At 48.6% G+C, this 23,219-nt stretch overlaps 1 protein-coding gene across 1 annotated transcript; it reads left to right on the forward strand.

The window, feature by feature from the left end:
* The first annotated feature begins 989 nt into the window (after positions 1 to 989).
* LOC120850038 lies at positions 990 to 22,595 on the forward strand. The gene is made up of 2 exons (XM_040222375.3): positions 990 to 1,914; positions 22,563 to 22,595. The coding sequence occupies exons 1-2, from the start codon at positions 1,051 to 1,053 to the stop codon at positions 22,593 to 22,595; spliced, it is 897 nt and encodes a 298-aa protein (XP_040078309.3). The 5' UTR covers positions 990 to 1,050.
* The last annotated feature ends 624 nt before the right edge of the window (positions 22,596 to 23,219 follow it).

Genomic DNA, 23,219 nt, shown 5'->3' on the forward strand with positions numbered 1-23,219 from the left:
GCACATGGTGGATGTCCGCCAGAGATGGCAGTAATCGCATTACTGTGATGCAATTACAGTAATTAAATTACTTTCTGGAGTAATGAGTAATGTAATTAATTACTTCTCTAGGCTAGTAATTTAGTAATGCACTGAATTACTTTCAGGAACTATTTTCGAGAAAATTACTCATTACTTTTGAAATTGCATTTTTCCTAAAACAGAAAGTTCGTTTGCAATCTTTAAAAAAGAAGACAAACTTATTTTGCATGGTCAAATGTTGTAAAAGACCATCGGAGGTAATAAGCGACGGCCACCTGGGCGCAAAGTCTTGTACGAAGAGCTGGACAGACGCGCAAAGGAGGGTTGGAAAGGCGAAGGATAAAAGCTTACGTGTAGACATCGCTGGAAGGCAACGGCTTACAAACACCAGGCACGACAGATTCACGGCGTCCCGTCATCAGGACGATACTATACTTCGTTGATCCCTAAGCTGACAGTGCGGTGGGAGCTGCAAGCTAACCAAAACCAAACACCTTCCTTTGATCACCTGTCCCTTTCTCTGCGCGTGGGTATGAAAGGGAGCGTGGTTACGTGGCGGACGATAGACGTACGTAACTGCCGCCACAAACACGTAGCTTCAACCATTCATCCCTAAGCTGACAGTGCGTCAGCTTAGGAATGAACGGGTCATTGGCTACAAGATGACGGGCACATCACCAGTGAGTTAAACGTAACTTTATAACCTGAGAGGACAGGACAAACAGATCCCCAGCATTCTACTTTCGTAAAGCAAGGTCAAACCGTAAGCTTCGACCATTGTGAACAAAAACGACCGGAATATATAGGTTGTAGGGACTGGACGCACCGTCAAGCGAGTCCAGTCTCGGCACAGGAAAAGAGAAAAAGACGCGCGCGCTAGCTATACGCTCACGCGCTCACGCGCTCACGAAGAGCAGTTCCTGCCGAGACACCACTGAAATAGAACGTTGTTTTGGAATGTCCGTCTCCTGCCTGTTTCTTTCACCACATTTGGTGACCCGGACGTGATCGCCAACTAGAACGGGTGAAATGCAGCAAGGAGAGCCTTCGGACCCGCCGCCAGCCACTGTCGCAGCAGCCGCAGTCCGCCTTCCACCATACTGGGACCGCAATCCGCGAGTTTGGTTCCTGCAAGCGGAATCACAATTCCACCTCGCTGGGGTCACCACACAAGGTCGGAAGTACCACCACGTCGTCTCGGCTCTTTCACCAGCTGCCGCCGACGAAGTCTACGACGTTCTGGCAAATCCCTCTCCAGCAACACCGTATAACCAACTGAAGAATGTTCTGCTCCAGCGCACCGAGATATCGGAACGCTCTCGCGTGCAGCAGCTTCTCTCGGCGGAAGAGCTCGGGGACCGGCGGCCAAGCCAGTTGCTGCGACGCATGACCCAGCTTCTTGGAGAGCGCTCTAACAATCTGGACGACGTATTCCTCCGGGAGCTGTTCTTGCAAAGGCTACCTTCCAATGTTCAGATGGTTTTGGCAACAGCAACAACGTTGGACCTCACCGGACTTGCCGCGTTGGCCGACGCCGTGATGGAGGTGACCACTCCATCGGTCGCCAGTGTTACCGTGGCTCCACAGCAACCAACAGCCCAAGACTCTGGAGCGGCCGCCAAGAGCCAGCCTCCCCAGGCCAACATCGAGCAGCTTTGCCAACGTTTAGAGGAGATCGTCGTCGCAGCTACACGAGGCCGCACCCCCCACCCTCGTGAGTCACATCGCAGACGTTCGACGTCTCGTCGGGCACGCGGCGAATCGACATCTCGTCGGACACGCGGCGAAAACACGCGATCACCGAGCCCTGCCGGGGTCTGCTACTACCACCGCCGCTTCGGTGCCAACGCCCGGCATTGCCTCCGCCCTTGTTCATGGCAGGGAAACAGGCCGGCCGACCTCTAGAGGCGACGAGTGGTCAGGGCCTCGACGAAAGTCGCCTTTTTTACGTGTGTGACCGAGCCACCAAGAAGCGGTACCTCGTCGACACCGGAGCCGAGATCAGCGCAGTTCCAGCAACGCGTGCCGACCGTTCCTTGACACCGATCTATCTTCTGCACGCAGTGAACAACAGCGCGATCCCAGTCTACCGAGAACGGTCGATCACCCTTAACCTCGGCCTCCGGCGGGTTTTCCGGTGGATCTTCCTGGTGGCCGACGTCAGTCAAGGAATTCTCGGCGCAGACTTTCTGAACCACTACAAGCTCCTCGTGGATGTTAGAAGCAGGCGACTGATAGACTCCACCACGCGACTTTCCATCCATGGTATCGCAACGGACGACAATGCAGTCTACACGTCTGCCTGCACGATCCCGGAAGAAGCGTTCAAGACTTCACTGAGTAAGTTTCCGAGCCTTACTCAGTCACCTGATTGGACCAAACCCGTCTCGCACGACGTACAACACCACATCGTGACGACAGGGCCACCTGTTTACTGTCGTCCCCGCCGTCTAGCCCCAGAGAAACTCCGCGATGCTCGCCAAGAGTTTGAACACATGTTGGACCTTGGCATCATCCGACCCTCGTCTAGCAGCTGGGCGTCTCCATTACACATGGCGTCGAAGAAAAATGGAGACTGGCGGCCGTGTGGCGATTATCGTGCCCTAAATAAGAACACTGTACCGGACAGGTACCCTCTACCTAACATCCAGGATTTCTCGGTGAACCTACAAGGCGCGAAGATCTTCTCAAAGATTGACCTGACGCGGGCCTACCACCAAATTCCCGTGGCCGAAGAAGACATCCCAAAAACAGCGATCACGACACCGTTTGGACTTTTTGAATTTCTCCGCATGCCCTTTGGCCTCAGAAATGCGGCTCAGTCATTCCAACGGTTCATCGACGCTGTCACACGAGGGTTACCTTTCGTCTTCGCATACGTGGACGATTTGCTCATAGCCAGCAAGTCACCGGAAGACCACACAACCCACTTAGACCTCCTCTTTGAACGACTGCGCAGCCACGGCATTGTCATCAACGCCGCGAAAAGTGTGTTCGGAGTTCCGGAATTGGAATTTCTTGGTCATCGGCTTGACTCCTCGGGCATCCGTCCATTGCCATCAAAGGTACAGGCCATCAAAGATTTCCCGAGGCCGACTTCCACCACCAAACTTCGCCAGTTTCTCGGTTTGGTAAATTTTTACCGACGTTTCGTTCCGAACTGCGCCAAACTGCCCGAACATCTTGAGATCCTCCTAACGAAACAAGAGCGAAAAACGTCATCTCTTCCTTGGAACGAAGATGCGGAACGCGCTTTCGGCGAGGTAAAGAACGCACTTGCAGAAGCAACAATGCTAGTACATCCTAAGCATGATGCCCCAACATCGCTGATGACTGACGCATCTGCCACAGCCGTAGGAGCGGTGCTACAACAAAAAGTCGACGGAGAGTGGCGGCCGATTGGTTTCTTTTCTAAGAAGCTCAAGCCAGCGCAAACGCGCTACAGCGTTTTCAGACGTGAACTCTTGGCTGCCTACTTGGCTGTACGACGCTTTCGACATTTCGTCGAGGGACGGCCATTTACCATATGGACTGACCACAAGCCCCTAACTTACGCCATCAGCAATTCCGGGTCTCTTCACACACCACGTGAGATTCGCCAGCTAGCCTTCTTGGCCGAATTCACAACGGACATTCGGCACGTTAAAGGAGTTGACAACGTCCCCGCTGATGTCCTCAGCCGGATTGACGCCGTGAACAGCCCAGCCTGTTCTGCTGTAGACTTAAAGTTGCTGGCCCGTCTACAGACCACCGACGAAGAATTGCAAGCCCTGCGCAGTTCATCCACATCACTGCGACTGCGGGATGTAAGCTTTCCAGAAGGCACCACCCTGATCTGCGACCTGTCAACGGGAACGCCTAGACCTTTTGTACCACGTGAACTGCGACGACAGCTTTTCGAAGCGATTCACTGCTTGTCGCACCCGGGTATACGAGCATCCCAGAAGCTCCTGTGCGACCGCTACGTTTGGCCCCGGATAAGATCCGACGTTCGTGATTGGGTGCGTTCCTGCATCGCATGCCAGTGCGCGAAAGTACAGCGGCATCCGGTGCCACCAAGTCGACAATTCCTACAGCCTGACAGCCGTTTCAACAAGGTACATCTGGACCTAGTAGGACCCCTACCGATTTCTCAGGGACAGCGCTACATCCTAACGTGTGTCGACAGATTCACACGATGGCCAGAGGCAACCCCACTGCCCGATATCACCGCCGCCACCGTCGCTGAGGCGTTTATCGTTACGTGGGTATCCCGGTTTAGCTGCCCCTCAGAAATTGTCACCGACAGGAGTCGACAATTTGAATCGGCACTCTTTGCCGAACTCACTCGATTGCTCGGAACCAACCGCTTGAGAACGACTGCCTACCACCCACAGTCAAACGGGATGGTAGAACGATTTCATCGACATTTGAAATCGGCTCTTGCAGCTCAGGGTAGTCCCTCGGATTGGGTTCGTCATCTCCCCCTTGCGCTTCTTGGAATCCGGACAGCCTTGAAGGCGGACATCGGATGCTCCACCGCCGAACTTGTGTACGGCACTGCACTTCGCTTGCCATCAGATTTTTTCGAAGTGGACCTGCCTCAACAACAAAGGCAGTTGGACTATGTAGAAGAACTCAAGCAAATTTTTATCAATTTGCGACCGGTGCCTACACGGCAAGGAACTTCAAAGTCTCCCTACGTGACCCAGGACCTCCAAGACGCCACTCATGTTTTCGTACGACAGTCGCAAAAGAAGCCACTGCGCCCACATTACATCGGACCTTTTCCAGTGGTCGAAAAGAGAAGCGATACGTTTGTCCTGCGTGTCAACGGCAAGAATGACACCGTTGCATTGGAGAGACTAAAGCCGGCACACATTGAGCAAGAGCATGTGCAGCAAATAGCGCTACGTGACATCGACCAGACGACAGAGAAAAGCCAACTTCGTTGGAACTCGAATGTTTGTGTGCTTTAATCGTTCGTCCTACCTCCTCTCTAAGGGGGGGCATATCTGTAGGGACTGGACGCACCGTCAAGCGAGTCCAGTCTCGGCACAGGAAAAGAGAAAAAGACGCGCGCGCTAGCTATACGCTCACGCGCTCACGCGCTCACGCGCTCACGAAGAGCAGTTCCTGCCGAGACACCACTGAAATAGAACGTTGTTTTGGAACGACCGTCTCCTGCCTGTTTCTTTCACCACAAGGTAATTCCAAATGCCTTGTCAAAGCCCCAGAACGTTTCCTCAGTCCTCGAGCAAAGCAGGTGCCGCTCGCGATACTACAGGCAGATGTCGCCCCCCCCCCCCCCCCCCCCCCCCCCCCGTTTGTTGGGAAAGTACACAGTTCATAAGGTCGCGCATATTCACACGAGGGAGAAATCCCGGGGATTTCTCCTTCGTGTGAATACCCCTTTCTGACAATGCACGAAACCTTGGGCCCTTCGAGTGTTTGGGAAAGATGCTCCTTGAAAGGAACGACCGAGAATAGGCTCCCGGGAGAAACGTTTCACGTGACGGTTAAGGACGAGCTGCCATTGCCCGACTTAAAAAGCTGACGCGGACTACAACTTATAAATCAGGAAGACAGAAACATATCACCCTTTTAGTAACAACCTTCACCGTTGAATGAACAGCGAAACCGGTGAGTCGACTGTCTTTCTGACTCACCACTTAAAGAAGCTATTCATATTGTTTAACACTTATGCCGTGTGCGCCAGTAAAACCACTGTTCAGTATGGTTCACTTTGAGGCACATAAGGTTGTTGCGGCATAAACAGGAAGATCTGAGTTTCGGCACATATAGACCAACTCAGCTCTTTGACGTCACATCACTGCGTGTCGGCACTGCGCATGCACAGCGCCTCGCTTCTCTCGGATCTGGTTCCTGGGCACGCGCTTTGGAGGCAAACGAGGGCTTGTTTCGTAAACACTGTGTTCGTGTATACGGTAAATAAAATGAGCACGAACTACTTCCTCAAGGTATCCAAAAGTAGCGTCAAAGTAATTTCAAAGTAATTTCATTACTCCTAGAAAGTAATTGTAATGCAATATCATTACATTTAGTGTGCGGAAACTTGTAATATAATTTAATTACATTTTTGCAGTTTTCAGAAAAGTAATCAGTAATGCAATTTAATTACTTTTTGAAAGTAATTTTGTCATCTATGAATTGTCCGCCTCGTTTGTAATTCCCGTCTAGGAACCTTGACGGGTAGTGACGATCACTGTCTCTCCTCCGGCCACGACGAGAGACGACCTGAAGGAAGAGCCCGACTCTCTCCTGTGTGCCCCAGAAGTCGCTATTGTCCCTCTACAAGATCATAGAAGATTAACCCGTCACTGAAAGGTGGTGCAAAGGCAGCTTTGGGGTTACCTGCGGTGGCCCGACCTCTGGTGTGCTTCGGCTGCTTTCAGTGGATGCTACGAGCCATCGGGGCCTATCCACGGCCGTGTGTGTGTGTGTGTAAGGGGGGGGGGGGGGTGGCACAGCGACGCGCGGAGAGCGTGTCACGGGCTACGTCCACAGAGCGGGATTGGCTGAGATTGCTCACAGCGTCCGCTGCGTCCGGGCGTAAGGTCCCGAGACAAACAACGTCACGATCGCTGCGGATCTGACGTGCTCTTCGCTGGCTGCTCTCCGAGCGCTTGCTAGAGTAGGCCCGTTTATAACGAAAAATACAGCCATCAGGTTCAAAATACAAACGTGCGATTGTCATTTGCGGATACTCTGGATCTTATTCAGGCTATTCCTGAACACGACGGGTAAATTGCAAATTTCGTTGAAGTATCCCTTTAAATGACTCTAGTTTCGCTCCCTTTTTACGAGTTCAAGCCGCCATCGCCCCATGAAATTTGTTTTTCGTCAAAAATATTTTAGAAACGCACCAGGTACGGTGAAGAGCCATTATTTTTATTTTAGGAATCGGAGGTGGCCGTGGGACCTTTGGTATGGCATGAAGAAGTCCACGTCGCCTGATGCCGTTTGTCGTTTAGGTATCGCGTTTCGGAGTGTGATTCACCGCCCTCGGTTACAAAAAGCACAATGGGCTTGCTATGGCTACGCACTGGCGGCACCTCCGATTATTACACGATACCCGCCGTTTCTTAACAAGGCGTCGTAATTGGATCATGGCCGCGCCCAAGCGCACACCAAGCGAGCAAGATAGCAACGCCCTGAGGCTCTACATGCAAGCATGTATAGACAAGACGTAAGAACGCATGACCCTGGGGGTGCACCAAAACTCCAACCTGGACCCCAAGACGTGGTTACAAACGAGAAGTAGCACCTGGAAACAGGGACTGCCATCGCGAAAAGAATAGCCTCTCGAGCCGGCGGTGCCGGCGAAAACGTCGCCAAGGCGATCGCACAGGCGGCGCTAATCTCCAGCCATCCCACGGACGTCTCAAGAAGGACTACCCAAAAGAAGTCTCAGAGTGGCTGTGATCAGGACATGAAACCTACGTGCACAAATCCACAACCGTACACAAAAAAAAAGAATCGTCGATTTTTTTTTTTGAATGATTCACAAGTACATCAGTTCGCGCGCTCTTACTGCATAGTTTTTTATGTTCGTATTCGTTGTGCCATAGCCGCTCACTTCCTCAGTGTGGGGGACAAGTTGAGCGGCCTCGGTCGTGCCATCGCTGTATACATTGTAGCCGCAGTGTAGTGGCGTAGTCATACTCGTGAAGGCTAGTGTAGGCCTGACTGTGGTGTTTGCCGCAAAGTCTTGAGGCCGCGATCCACGGCCATCATCATCGCTAGTGTCATCGGTTTCAGTCCAACAGGCAGCGTGTTATGAATTTGGACGTGAAATTACGGTGGTTTGTCATCAGTAGAAATGTTTGAAAACACCGATTTTTATTTTATTTATTATTTTTTCATTCTTATGCATTTTAGTTCAAAAACCTTAGTTCCTCAAGCATAGTTCTTAGTTGCCACCACTGTGCTATCATCATGATCCTGAAGTAAAAGCTCAGGGTGACATTACGGTGGCTATAAACCTTTTTCACAAGGGCGCTGCCATCTTGAAGTATCGTCAATTCTAGTGCCACTAAATAAGCTACGCTTCAGAGTAACGACACTTGGCCATATTGTGTCTTAAAATCATGGTTGCCAGTTATCTGAAGCTTTATCTGAAATCACAGGAAACGCTTTTCCGCCCTCCACAAATGTTTAAACAGTTCGTGACAGAGCAAAGCAATATTACAAGAGCTCCCTAACGCCGAATTTAATGCTGGAGAAGTCGCACTTTTGAATCGTGACGATTGGCAGTTCCGTCTGCTCTGCATACGAGCCAAAATGGCGGCGCCCACAACAATGTCGGGGAACGGAGTGCCGATACTCTAAGCGGAGCTCATTTAGTGACTCTAGTTAATTCCAGTACGAACGAAAACATTGTTTGGCCGTCGCCACGCCATTAGAATGCATTTAGGAGATAAGCGTAACCGTCACCAATTCTCGTTTTGACTCACCTCTATTCTTTTGCTATTTGCAGGTTGAAACGTTTTGATATATTTTCGTCGCCCATACCGGATATGCCTAGCTGGAGGTCGGGGGCGAGAGTAAGCGGAAAAGGTATTCACCGGCGGCCATATCCATGTGCGCTGCTGCTGAGCGCGTGCTGACGGCGAGCTTCCGCAGTCCTTTTGGAGCGTGAATTTAGCACCATCAAGGTTGCCGGCCTTAGCAGGCTATTAATGTGAGCTCGTTCTGAGCATGCGCTCTAAACAGCACCCACAAATATGGCGTCCAGTGAATACCTCATAAAGAAGCATCGGCGCGCGCGAGAAGGAGCAGCCGGTCAGGATAAAGCGGTGGCGCTGCTGGCAACACTGAGATGCGTCGTCCGCTTGCGTCCGCTGCGATCCGGGTGCTTTATCGCTCCGCGAGTAAAGTGCGATTCAAACGCACGCATTTTCGTACCCGCGTAGGCCGTGTGGCTCCCGGAAATTGCGTATTTCATGACATCGCGCTGATTCCTTGCGGATTCTGGGCGCGCATTAGAAAGTTGGACGATTTCAACTTTTTCTGAACGCGCACGAAAACGCGCGAGGACAATCGGTGGAGGGCACTATTTCCGGCTCCGCGTTTCTTTGCCGTCCGGCGCAGATGCCCTCCGCTCGCCCGCACCGTCTTAACCAACGCGCATGGTTGTGACGCAGAAGGCGCACCGGGAACAGAAAGAAACGCCACGAAATATGCAACTTCCGGGAATTGCACGGCCTACGCGCGCACAGAAACGCGTTGGTTTGGATCGCGCTTAAGGGTTGCGTGCGATATGCATAAATCCATTTGAAGTTAAACTACGTTGGTTTTGGACATGTGGCAAGCGTAACGCAAGAATAAACCTGCCGACACCTTTGTCGTCCTCGTCGTCACCGTCGTCGAGAACGGCGAAGGAGGCTTTTTTTTTTTTTCCTTCTTTCTGGCAGAAATGTATCTCGTGGTGCATCCGGGGGCATGGCAGTGTGTTGTCCGTTTTGCCGTCGGGGTAGTCTGGAAGCATGAGGCGATATTTTTGGAGAAGCACCACAGACGAGCACTTCTAGCGGTGCGAATGGGCCTTTCCCGGCGCGGCGACTGGAATAGGCATCTAAGAGTAAAGCCCCTTTATCTAAGAGTCTGTCTAAGAGTCGATGAGTGCGCCACCTATCGTCGTCATGATATACCAGGGCGTCGCCGCACACGGAGCAAACTGCGCGATGCTGACACTTCCCCTTTCTAGCCGCCGTATAGTACCATGTCAACTGAACTGGAAGATCCGCGCACTCTGGTGCACGTGGAGCGAAAGCTCGCGCTGCAGAACCCAGGGATCGTGGGTTGAATCCCACTGATCTCAATGGTTGAATCCTAACCCCTGCCCGTTTCGATCTGGATGAGCGTCGTACCGTCTAGTCCTCCTAAGTAAGCTCATTTAGTGGATGTGGTACCGGCGTGCGGTCGTGCATCATAATGCGTGGTGCACGTAGGTACAATGTTCTGGAGAGTTGAAGTGGCAAGAGCGGCGCCCGCTTCAATAGGCCGCATGAAGACGGTCGACATGAATGGCCGGGAGCGGAAAACGTGGTGCTGGAGTTCCGGGCCCGAGGAATGTTGTTGGCACATGTGCGATGAGCGAAGAAGAAGGCGAGGTCGAGGAGGTGCGCTTCTCCCGAACGCAGCGACACTTTTCTTTGTGGTGGAGTGATGGGGAGTCTTCACGGTTCTGTTGTCGTCTCGGTAATAAATCCAAGGAAAAAGGCAGACACACGATGCTTCGCGCCGAGATGCAAGTCGGGCTACTCGGACAACAGAAGCAGCCTAAGCACTAGCGATCGTAAGTCGTCGCTGCTTCGTGTGCCAAAAGAGGAGTCGCGCAGACTACAGTGGGAACAAAATCTTAAACGAGAAGAGAGCGCCTTGCCGAGACATCAGCGGTGTGCGAGAGATATTTTGAACCGCGACTTATCCTTCGGGACTATGTGCAAATCGTGGTCGCGAAAAGCTCCAGTCGAACCACAGTAGTACGCGCCGAAAAGCGCCGACGACGGGGTTGATGGGGGCGCCCGTAGGGCGCAGCACAACAGCGCATGGTGTCGTCTGCGCGCAAAATCTTCACGAGGCGGGCGCCGCTCTTGCCACTACAACTGTCCAGAACACTGTACCTACGTGCACCACACATTAGGGAATTGTAGTAGACCGTTTTTCTCCTCCGCTACGGTATCCCCGAAGAAAACGCCGCAGCTGCGCATGCGCGCCGCCAGCCTTGTCTGCATAGTCCAAGGTCTTGTGGCGGATTACGGAGCGCTATCCGGGTGCTTAGCGGGCTGCGGGAACGGTCTACTACAATTCCCTACTATGATATACGACCGCACGCCGGTACGCCGGTACCGCACGCCAGTTCTAATTGCTGATCTGCAGCTGAGACACCAGACGCCCACTGAGGCATACTAACTTCCGGCTGTATAAACATAACCTTTTTTTTTAAACCCTGCGATGCGGTGTTTGCCGTGCCTTTTAATGTATTTATTAGCTTTCCTTGAACATCGTTGACTCATTTCTGAAGGCGTACGGTACGTCTTTGATGGCGATTTTTTTTCTTTTCATACACATTTGTAGTGGAATGCGTGCCGAGCAGGGAACTGACAATGCAGTCATGGCTAGAGAATGTAAGTGAGATTATTTTTTTGCTTGGAGATACTTCACTTCACGGTCACATTAGCCTACATAATTTTAGGTTGAGTAATTGTAGGGATGCCGCAAATTGCCCCCTCGTTCAGACATGACAACTCGTCAAGTCTACCCGACTTGAGCTTTCCGTGAAGGGCGCCCCAACGTTTCATCCCTTTCTTTTGGTCCAAGGGGATTTACGGGAAGGGGGTGACATGGCCACGTGGGGAAGCGAGCCGAGTAGCCGTTCTCAGAGCCGGGTTGGAGCAATACCACCTAGAACACAAGGCTTGCGCGTTTTCTTCTCTAAACGTCATCACCAGTAGATCCCCTCAGCGCCCCCTAGGTAGCCCAGATGAGCACCATCGTCTGCTACATCGTCTGCTCCATCGTCTGCTCCATCGTCTGCTTTAGTGGTCGTGCTTAGAACGCTAAGACCGGCAACCTTGATGGTTTATCATGCACATTGCAAGTGAACTGTGGCAGCTCGTTATTAGCTCACAGTAAGCCGTCGCGCACTTAGCTGTGGCGGCCAGTAAATGCGGCGTAGTTCCTCTGAAGACCCACGGGAGCGGCGGCGAACGCCTCTAGAGGACTCGGGGTCCACGTAGGCAGACGCTTTGCGAGCCTCGTTTCGTCACCCCAACAGCTGAAACAACTCATTACGGTTGGTCCGCTTGCGAAGCGGGATCCACTGATCGGAACTGGAACGACAATCAAATAACAACGCGGGCATAAACAAAGATAAATCAATTTATTTAGTGGTCTCAAACGCCACTCAGGGGTTCACACGAGTTTGGAGCGCATCTGGCAAGCAGAAGAAAGGCGTTTAGCTGCTCGAACTACGTCATAAAAGGTTGTTGTTGATCTGTTAAAGACTGCGTTGTCACAGTTTCTGACCTAAATAGGTGATCATTAAACCGTGCGCAAACAGCATGTTAAGGCTGCGGTCCCACGGCAGCCATCTTGAACAAGGCGTTAGTTCAACCAATAGGTGGCGACACGCACCCGTGGGGGTGGCTGAAACATTGGTTCACAGTGGGATGGCTCGAGCACCATCACGTTCCCCTCGTGGCCTTGCTCGCGCCGCTGCCAGCTGTGCTCAGCTCAAGTAGCGTGGCCCATCAAACGGATGTATGCGAGAATGTCAGGCTGGGTATAAATTGTTTTCTGATATAGGGACATGCGGTTCGGCGGTTGTAACGGGCTTTCGCAATAAATCTTACCAAGAAGGAATCAAATGTTGATTGACGTGTTAATGTTCTATCAATGAAAATTACTTCTGCAGGAATGCACGCTCAGGGGGGCTAAGCTCGCCTCCGGCGGGAATCTCTCCGATGCCACGTCACGAGGGAGGGGAGGAGCTTCTTTTGACTCCGCCCCGGCGAGTTTCCCACTCCCCCTCTTACATTTCCGACCCCCCGGCGGCGGCGAGTTCCCCAGCGTAGTTCCGATTTTTCCCTACGCTCCGCAGTGAAGGTTTTTTTTTTTATTTTATTTAAATCGGGGGATCAATGGCCGGCTGGGCTAGCGCACACCAGCTCGGAGCGCGTCGAGCAAAAGGTCCGTTGCAGAACCCAGGATTCTGGGTTCAATCCCCACCCCTGCCCGTTTCGATGTTGATGAGCATCGTACCGGCGTGCAGCCGTGTAACACTACTGCGGGATGGACGTTAAAGACCCCAGGCTAGCGGTTGTACGGCACTGCATGGCTAAATTTCTCATCTACAGCTGGGAGAATCTTCCCCGTTGCGAGGCAGACCAAGTTTTAGGCAGTATCAACATGCATACAGCCCAATTTTCTTTTTATTTAAATCGTAAATGACAAATAAGAATAGGTAACAGCAGGGATGCTAATTATACAAACATTGCTCGGATGTGGGCTAGTTGACTAGACATTGTGATGGTTTGCTGCGCCACGTAGATGCAAGAAAAACGCTCTTGATAAAGATATAAACTAAAGCAGAGTATAGACGAAAAACAACATACAGAAATGGCGCAGACTAACAACTGTGTAATTTCTTTCTCATCTTTGTCCCCCCACACCGCCACACAGCCACAATATTTTTTTTTTTTTTTTTTTCAGAATAGGGTGCACGTGGAGCGAAAACTCGCGCTGCAGAACCCAGGATCGTGGATTCACCCCCACCCCTGCCCTTTTTGATGTTGATGAGCATCGTACCGGCATGCGGTCGTCTATCACTACTACGTGGTGCACGTTAAAGACCCTAGGCTAGCAGTCATACTCCGCTGGCTAAATTGCTTATCTACAGTATGTGACAATGTCGCAATGTTATGGCATGTTCTCCTGCTGTATAAACAACTAACGGCCAATTTGTTTGTCAAAATACGGTGTGGAAGAAGAAAGATGAGAAAGAAATTACACAGTTGTTAGTCTGCGCCATTCATGTATATTGCTTTTCTTCTATCATCTGTTTTAGTTTGAATTTTATCAAGTGCGTTTATCTTGCATCTACGCAGCACAGCAACCCATCAAAATAATTGTAAAAGCCTGTAGGTAATGGTAAATTGCGTTCCTGGTTGCAGATTGCCGTAAAACACATTTGTTTTTAGGATTCACTTTGTAGAATTTGGCTGTAGGATTCACGACGGGGGCGACGGTTCATTCACGGCTCCATCGCCTCAAGCCCGGTTTGCCACGCAGTTCATCGCACAGCCACCTTACCACGTCTTTCGAGAGGCGATAGTGTTGTTGAAAATGAAGGTCGTTCATGTCAAACACATTGGCATGGTTTAAATACCTATGCCGACGGCAACACACGAACGAAAACGCCGCCATTTTGGACGCTTCTCCCTGATCTCGCGCCCAACTCGCCCAAACTCGCCTAGGTCGGAGCCGGCAAGCTTTTCCCATCCGCGGCGGCTTCTGCCACGTCACAATGACGTCACCGCATCTCGCCGCGAGTTCCGAATATGCAACTCTCCGACCGCCTCAAACCCTCCGTTTAACGTCACGATCTAGGGAGTGTCGGCGCGTGTCGTCATGCACGGCGCCCACCAATCGCGGCGGTCGGCGAGTTTGGCGGAAAACTCGCCTCGATCTCGCCGCGCCGAGCTTAGCCCCCCTGTAGACTCAATCTTCCAAGACACCAGTGGAAGCTGACGTCAAGTAAACTGCTTCGCGATTTACGGTACTTACCTCACCATTTAATGACGACTAAAATAACGTCACGAAATATTGTGTTTCACGGGGTCCGGAAGATGTTGTAAAGGTTGTTACATTATAGGTTACCAGAAAACAAACGCCGTTGCAATATTTTCGGAAGTACCGACACACATAATGTTGTAAGTGCAGCTTAGGAGGAATAAGATGAAAAGCAACAGAATAAATAGGAAGACGTTTATTTGCAATGATGACGCTATGAATGAACGGCGTTTAGCGACGGCAAGTTATGAGCGTTCGGGAATTTATAAGTTCACGTGATTGCTAACTATGGACATGCGTTTTTGTCGGGAGATGGTGTTGCGGTGATGACCTGATATCGGACGACTCGTGGCAGACGAACAAGCAAGATTCTTCTCAGCGAATGGTAAGTGTCCAGTGTCAAGCACAACACGTGGCTGCTGACGTTGTCGACGTTTCGAACACTTACCGCTTTCGACAAAAGTCCTGGCACCTGGGCTATCTTTCTGGAAAGACTCGAACTCTTCCTTGAGTCCAACGCCATCATGAACAGAAACTGAAAACGATCCACTATTCAATCGGTGGGTGGCGAAACGTATCCGCATCTGCGGAGTCGTGGGCGATGCGTACTCTAAGTGGCTGGAAGTTTACACGATGCCTGCCACGACGTCCAAACACGTCAAAGACGTTCTACGGTCTCTTTTACCTACTTTTGCCCTACCGAAAATACTTTTCTCTGATAACGCGCCAAATTTTGCTTCAAACAAAATAAACAAGTGTTTGAAAACAAAAACCGGTATCAGCCATCAGATTAGTGCACTATACCATCCGCATCCTGCAACTAACGGGCATGCAGAACACGTGGTGTGCGAAACAACAAAAAAAAAGCCGTTTTGAAGCTTACGGAAGAAGCAGTTCAGTGAAGAATCGCCAGGTTGTTCCAGCAGCACGCGACGGTCTCATCTTACACGGCAGAAACACCCGCCGAAGCAATATTCGGCGGACGAAGAGCCACACCCCTCGATCTCATGATACTTTGGCTTACGAACGAAGGTCTAAAGATTCCCAGATCGGGAGTAATTACAGTTTATTTGGTCGGACAACTCGTCTACGTAAGGAATTTCAGCGGAAGTCGGGCCTTCCACGTGAAACTTGAGTAGAAAAGGCTCTATGTTTGTTGACCAGAAGGTGTCATCTCCCTGAACACGTTGGATATCAATGCCCTTGAGTGTAAATATAACTAAATCACAAAACTCTCTTTGTGTATTGTGTAACTACCCTTGTATTTGATAGTAGAAGCTATGGTGATGATTTGAACCTTTCACACCAGGCTCCTTTTTCTTATTTTTCGCCTCATACTCACTCCTTTGCGGATTAAGTGTGCTTCAAGAATCTTTTGGAACGCGGACACTTTACGTCAACGAGGCCATTTGTTCCAAGTAGTCAATCAGGGAATGCTGCTAGAAATCCGTCCCTCCTATTAACGAATAAGCCGCACTTCTGCACAGTGCAGTTTTCCTGTTCCACGTACAGTTGTAAAGCAGCATCCTCACTGATTCTACCATATTTTGTTGCGGGTGAAGAAAGTCTTTGGGTACGCGATACTTGAAACAAGTCTGGCACTGTACGTTGTGGTTCGACACACACCAATGTCGTCGTCCTTATAGAGCCTCATCATTTAATAATTACCTCGTCACCTCATATTGCTCTTCATCAACAGTAAGGACAATAGGCTACCGCCATATTACAATCCAAGAATTGAAAAATTGAGTCGTTCAGTCCTTCAACAAGTTTATTATTTATATAATGTTATTACGTTACATCACCTCGAGACGATCGACGTCCATCGTCGATCTTCAAGTACTTATACCTTTATATAAATTAAACGCACAACGGGGGGGGGGGGGGGGGGGGTCGGTGGCCGAGTGCATGGTCTAGCGCACACCAGCTCGGAGCACTTGGAGCGAAAGCTCGCGCTGCAGAAGCCACCCCGCCCCTGCCCGTTTCGATCTGGAAGAGCAGCGTACCGGCGTGCGGTCGTGTATCGCCACTGCGTGGTGCACGTTAAAGACCCCAGGTTTGCGGTTGTACCGCACTGGCTAAATTGCTCATCTACAGCTGAGAGTCAGACGCCTACTAAGGCGGACTAACTTCCGGCTGTATAAACATACACACAACAATTTGCAATTAGACGCATAATAACAAAGAGCAAAGCGTGCCGCCACTTTTCTTTGGATGCCTTTTTTAAAACCAGCGCAAGCTCGCGCGTTCTCTCTTTTGAGACGGTTAGAACGGTCGCACTAGAGCCACTAAATGAGCTGCGCTTAGAGTATCGGCACTCCGTTCCGCGACATTGTCGTGGGCGCCGCCATTTTGGCTCGTATGCAGACCAGTCTCAACTGCCGATCGTCATGATTCAAAAGTGCGACTTCCTCAGCATTATATTTGATGTTAGGAAGGTCATGTACTATTGCTTTGCTCTGTCGCGAGCTGTTTAAACATTTGTGGAAGACGGAAAAGCGTTTCCTGCGATTTCAGATAAAGCTTCAGATAACTGGCAACCGTGATTTTAAGCCACAATATGGCCAAGTGTCGTTACTCTGAAGCGTAGCTTATTTAGTGGCACTAGGTCGCACATAAAACCCGCGTTTCTCGTACCCGGCCGCTTCCTCCTCTCATTATGCGTAGTTGGTTATAACTAAATAAGCTATAATAATGGTGTATTATTCATATTTACTTTCAGTTTCAGTCAGGGAAAAGGAGGTTCGCGGGAACTAGAGCAAATAAATTAGCTGCGCTTAGAGTATCGGCACTCTCTTTTCCGACAGTGTTGTGAACGCCGCCATTCTGATGCTTGTGCAGAGCAGGCGCAACTGCCGATCGTCATTATTCAAAAGTGCGACATCCTCAGCATTAGATTTGGTGTTAGGAAGCTCATGTAATGTTGCTTTGCTTTGTCGCAGGCTGTTTAAAGTGGAGGACGGAAAAGCGTTTCTTGTGATTTCAGATAAAGCTTCAAATAACGGGCAGCCATGATTTTAAGCCACAATATGGCCAACTGTCGCTACTCTGACGCGTAGCTTATTTAATCACACTATTCATGCTCTTGTTCAACAGGCTTGTAATACCTGGAGGGGCCATGCCGTAAGCCCCTTGGATTCCACAAGCCACTACCTTTTGACACCTGCGTCTTCCTCATTGTTCCCGCCTGAGCAAGTAAGTTAGCTACGGTTCAGAGTAACGACACTTGGCCATATTGTGGCTGAAAATCATGGTGGCTAGTTACCTGAAGCTTTATCTAAAGTCGCAGGAAACGCTTTTCCGTCCCCTGCAAATGTTTAAACAAACCGCGACAGAGCATTGCAATATCGCATCAGCTTCCTAGCACCGCATCTAATGCTGAGGAAGTCGTACTTTTGGATCATGACGATCGGCAGTTGCGTTTGCTCTGAACGAGACCCCAAATGGCGGCGCCCAAAACAATTTTGGGGAACGGAGTGCCGATACTTTAAAGCTCATTTAGTGACTCTAGGCATGAAGTGAGCTCGGGTGTATTATTTTCCTCTTCGTCTTTATTGTGTATTGATTTCAATCATATCGAATAATGAACACATTGTATCACGCTACGCGTGTGTAATTATTTGTCTTAGATTTATTAACCTGACCCAGTACTTAAACCATTCATTTATCGATAGAAAATCTTCCAATATATTTCTTAAATGTGAAGGTAAAAGGACACGGAGATTGATGATGATACAGACGCCAACGCCGCCCTCAGAAATTTTTTGAACACTAGAAATCAGCAGTTTGTCTGCCATCCGCCAGGTAGCGCAAGAGAACACCCAAACGGTTTTTAATTGTTTTTAATATTAGCTAAGCTCTACACCTATTAAGAAACCAAAGCAAGGTCATTGTGAAAATTTAATACATCGCAATGTATATCTATTTCAAAGAATAAATGTTATTAGATGCCGATAAATCTGTTTGATGTCCAAAATAGGTATGCGTAAAAAGCAGGTAAGTTTGAAGGGCTCCTGGAGCGTTATGACTGAAAATGAAAAAAAGCCATCGTCCACCTCTTGGGCAACTATTGTAGCTCTAAATGTTATAAAATATTTTATCATAGTTTAATTATTTCCTCAGAGGCATTGGAAGTACCATGACTCGAAGCATAAAAAAGTGCTACGTTTGATATAAAATATCTAAACAAAATATTTTACTCAACATTAAATTTTTTTTCTGCATATTACCAATTATAAGCACTACATCTGTAGCTAATTTCATTGCCCTAGCGCTTTTCATTAAAAACATATTTGTGCTGAAAAATGTCAATTTTAGGGCAATATTTGGAGGGATGAAAAAAACAAAGTAGTGCAAATACCAAAAAAGTGTATCGTTACATTCTGCTCCGACATCATCTTAACAAATCTGCTATATTTGAACCGTGCTATCTTTAATGGATCGTTCATAAAACATGAACTAGCGGAGCAAGTGAGGGTCCGCGCCATCATATTCGCAACGCAACAAATGCGCATGAGCAGTATAAACCAATACATACATAATATCAAATGAAAGAGGATTGCTTTGCCTTTCGAATGACATCAATCCCACAAAACAGTATTTAAAAGGAGATGAGTAATGACCTGCCAAAAAGTACCTAAACTTCCACATTCAGTGGGACCGTGGCCTTAAGATTACCAGAGCAAGCGAACTAGCCGCTGCAGCATAAAAAAAAGTAACAAGAAAATGACCGTGCAAACACTTTCCAAACTTTGCAGGAAAAATGGGGTCCCCGTCTCAGGCGAAAATAAAAAAAGAAATGGGGAACAGGTAGCAAACAACAGCGAATAAAACAAAACGTTAGCAGACGATAGAAAGATAGAAATCACCCAGCAAGGAAACTCCTTCAACGACGACGATCATTGCGGTGCTTAGAAAGAAAAAAAAAAAAAAAAAAAGGAAGCGGCAACATAAAAAAAGAAAGAAAAGAGCTTCACTTTCTTCTTTTTTTTTTTTGTGGTTTGTTTTAGGTTTTTTTTTATGTTGCAGCAACTTAATTACTCGCGTTTGTTCGGACTTCGGGAAGCGGAAGAAGGATTTTCTAACAGATCGCAAAAACTTGTTGACATGGCATGCCTGCCATCTCTAAGTATGCTCTGGTGTATGCCGGAAGGCGGCTGGTTGATCAACAAAAGATGACCCATAGCAGACGTGACCGCGTATACTCAAATAAAATTCGAATATAAATGTATAACGAGCTTGCACTTTTTAATATAATTAATAAATACCAAAAAGCACGTATGAAGATTTCGGATTAGGAACTCAATCGAAGGCGAAAATATGAGGTTATCGCAAACGACAGTAGAAGAAAACAACAACAAAGTTGCAGACGGCCCTTAAAATGTCCGGGCACAGCGTAGCAGACGGACTGGCGGTAGTAAGCGCTGAAGTGAAGAAAAGAGAGCAAAAACTAGGTCCAAACAAGGCAAAACAAAATGCGCGATGGTCTGAACGTCAAGTAAACACACACACACACACACACACACACACACACACACAAAAAAAAAAGAAAACAGGAGGAAGAAAGAAGGCGACGACGGTTCCTCTTCGAAAATTAAAAGAGAGTAGACTGAATAATGGAAAGAGTTGCTGACGGCGGTCCAAAAGGTGCCGACTTTTATCATGGAAGGCGAAGACGTTAGTCGTCCGGGCGCTAACAACTGGAATTTGTGTACCGTATATAACGTGACCGAAATCACTTTTATTTTTTGCACTGCAACGCTCTCCTCGTTTTTTTTTTTTTTTTTATTTTGGGCCCGCAGGAAGTCTGCTTTTCTTGTAACTCCGCTTTTATTAATTTCAGTAATAGCGTCAGATTTGCCTGTGCAGAATCGACTTCTTCCAGAGCATACTGACATCGCAATAACGTGCGTGCTTCAAAATTGCCTTTTGCCTCTTCACCCTATTCGTCTGTTCGACTAAACGATTATAAGCAAGACATTCATGAGAAATGGGAACTGCAACAACGAAACAAATTGATTGATAAGAACAGTAAAGTTGAAACGTATAGCTACGTTCTAAAATTTTTGTGCATTGCCCTTTTTTAACAGATAATGCGAAGGTACATTCGTGTTTTGTCTCGCTTACATAAGTTGTGACAGTGTTTTCTTCGGGAGAGCCCCGAAATTGCAACCTGAAAGCTCTAACATCCTTCCCACGCGAAGAAAATGTCCTTCACTTATGAGGTGGCACCTTTTTTTTTTTAAACATTCAAAGCAGCGAATACTCTGACAATTTGTTTTTCATTGGTCACCTCGCACGGAAATAGGCAAACTAATGCGTTGCGAAGAATTCGTCTGCTAGCGGAGGCTCCGAGCTCGCCAGGGGCTCTGCGATCACTTTTCGCCCGCGCTCCGCCGGGAGCCCCTACTCTCGTCGAGTTTCGGGGTGTTTGCCGCTTGGGGCGGGTCGGGGATCTACTAACCGGCTCTGCTACTAACGAAACGTCATGCGCAGGCCTTGTCTTCTAAGTGGTATTGGCTGGAGGCGTCTTTGTGGAGCGGGGGCAGAAAGGGTAAAGCGCAAAAGATTGGCTTGCTCTTTATGTTTATACAGCCTTGATGGAGATGCGCCTCAACGGGTAATCGGTCTCTTAGCTGTAGATGAGAAATTTAGCCAGTGCGGTACAACCGCTAACCTGGGATTTTCAACGTGCATCACGCAGTAGTGATCACACGAACGCGTGCCGGTACGAAACTCATCCAGATCGAAACGGGCGGGGGCGGCGGGGATCGAACCCAGGAGGTTCCCAGCGCAAGCTTTCGCTCCACGCTCCGAGCTGAGACGCGTTAGCCCACTCGGCCACTTCCTCCCCTCGGGTAAAGCGCAGACCGCATGGCGCGTTTTTGCTGGCGATTCAGGTGCGTCGGCGTCAAACTGACGTCATTTTCTGCGCTCGCGTTTTCGCGGGAGCGTTGGTTTCTAGCCAACCCAGAACAAGACGCGCGCGCCGTGGCGTCGAAGCGGCTCTCGCCCAATGAGGGTCGGTGGAACTATCACGTGATCCTGCACGGTACGCTGTTTCGTATTCAGCACATTTCAAAGTGTTCAAAAGAATTTTTATTTTCCATTTAAAAATTGAGAATGTGTTTCTTTTGACACACAAGCCCGTTTTATTTACTTATTTGTTCATTTAATTATCATTTTGTAGTATTTGCGTCAACATTTACATCAAGTGTTGAGAATTCTGTTATTTGTCAACGCTGATAACGCGCGGCCGGCGGTGCTTGGCAACGGGTCCGCGGGTCTTCACGTTTGTCGCCCGCGGTCCGAGGGCCACGTATACGTCTGTCGTGAGCGACGAAGGAGTTTGCCCGCACTATGCCCGTTTGGGCACGCGCGAGCGAGAGTTCGTAGAAGCGCGATGCTTCCTTGCTACGTTTTTTTTTAAAGTTGTTCGTCATCTGTAAATATATTCATATTTACTCAACCATTGAGTTGGAGCCTCACTGAGGTCACCGGAAACGAGCCACCCTCCAGCCGTCGCAGCACCCCACGATCGACCGGTTCTGATCGGGACTCCAAGGGTGTCGCTCACGGATCGGGGGGAAAACAACCATCCTCAAGGGAAGAAGAAACATTACTGTAATGAAAGTGTTTCGGTACCTCTATCACTCGAAGAGGTAGTCAATTTCAAGAAAGGAAGAAAGCTAGGCGAGGTTTGTAGGCGAGAAATGGGCACATCATGGCTGTTGTACCGAGTTGGACAGCTTATCAGCACGTCCGTCGTGCTACACAGCTGAGTGGCAGCACTAAAATAGTAATTAATTTACTTGGCTTTTTTCTACACATGTATGAAGCTGCTCGGTCGCGTGCTCATGTCCAGTAATCATGGATGTGATCGCAACACTGGTAAGTTTTGGTTTTCAAAGACTAAACTGTTCCCGTTCTCTGCTATAAACTCTAAACTGAAGATAGCATTAAACGTTCAGAGGCATGTAACAGTCCTGGGGAAACATCTTAATTTAAAGCCGCGTGGTCTTACAAAAACTTACAGGAAACGGCAATGTTTTACACCTCTAAATGGGCTTGCTGCGCGTTTTTCTGACCTTGTTATATACAGCTGGGAATATCCTGGCCCTTGTCTTTACAGTGATGGTGCATTTAGTTTTGTTTTACTACAGTTTCAGTCTTTTCAACATTGCAGATGGCTGAGCCTGTGTTTGATTGATTGTTACTACTAACCTTCATGACTTTGCTTGCAGCATCTCCCAAAGGTAATTTATGACATGCTTTAGAACTATTTGATATACATGGCTGCAGTACCAATCGGTAAATTTGGTCCTTTGTGAATGCAATAGTGCACTGTTGCATGCACATTGCTGGAAGTTTCAGGTTGGCATTAGGTTCAAAGTCCAAACGCAGATGTTTCTGATGATCGCCTTATACTTACTGCATGATCGCAAACGTTCGCAGCGTGGTGGTGAGTTTACAAACATTCCCTTGGAATAATTTGCCTTCTTTGCTGTGCTTCACTATTGTGAGCAATTTTAGAAAATGCCAAAGTTACTTGCTACTCTTTTGCAGCTACGCCCGACGCAGTTTTGCCAGGATCTGCTTTGGCAGCGTGTTGTTTACCTCGACTTGTGCGTTATATTAGAGCGCAAACATTCACCACACTGACGGCCATCATAGTATGAGGAAAAATCTACGGATATAACTGCAACAATCTTAATTATCTCGTTTTGTAGCTCCTTCAGCTGGCCCGTCGCATGGTACAGCACAGGCTTCCCATATGTTATGTGGTGCGCATACCCTTATGTATGGTAAATATATATATATATATATACATATATATATATATATATATATATATATATATATATATATATATATATATATATATATATATATATATATAT

The sequence above is a fragment of the Ixodes scapularis genome, unplaced genomic scaffold, assembly GCF_016920785.2.
Source record: "Ixodes scapularis isolate PalLabHiFi unplaced genomic scaffold, ASM1692078v2 PGA_scaffold5__190_contigs__length_132052651, whole genome shotgun sequence".
Classification (NCBI taxonomy): domain Eukaryota; kingdom Metazoa; phylum Arthropoda; class Arachnida; order Ixodida; family Ixodidae; genus Ixodes; species Ixodes scapularis.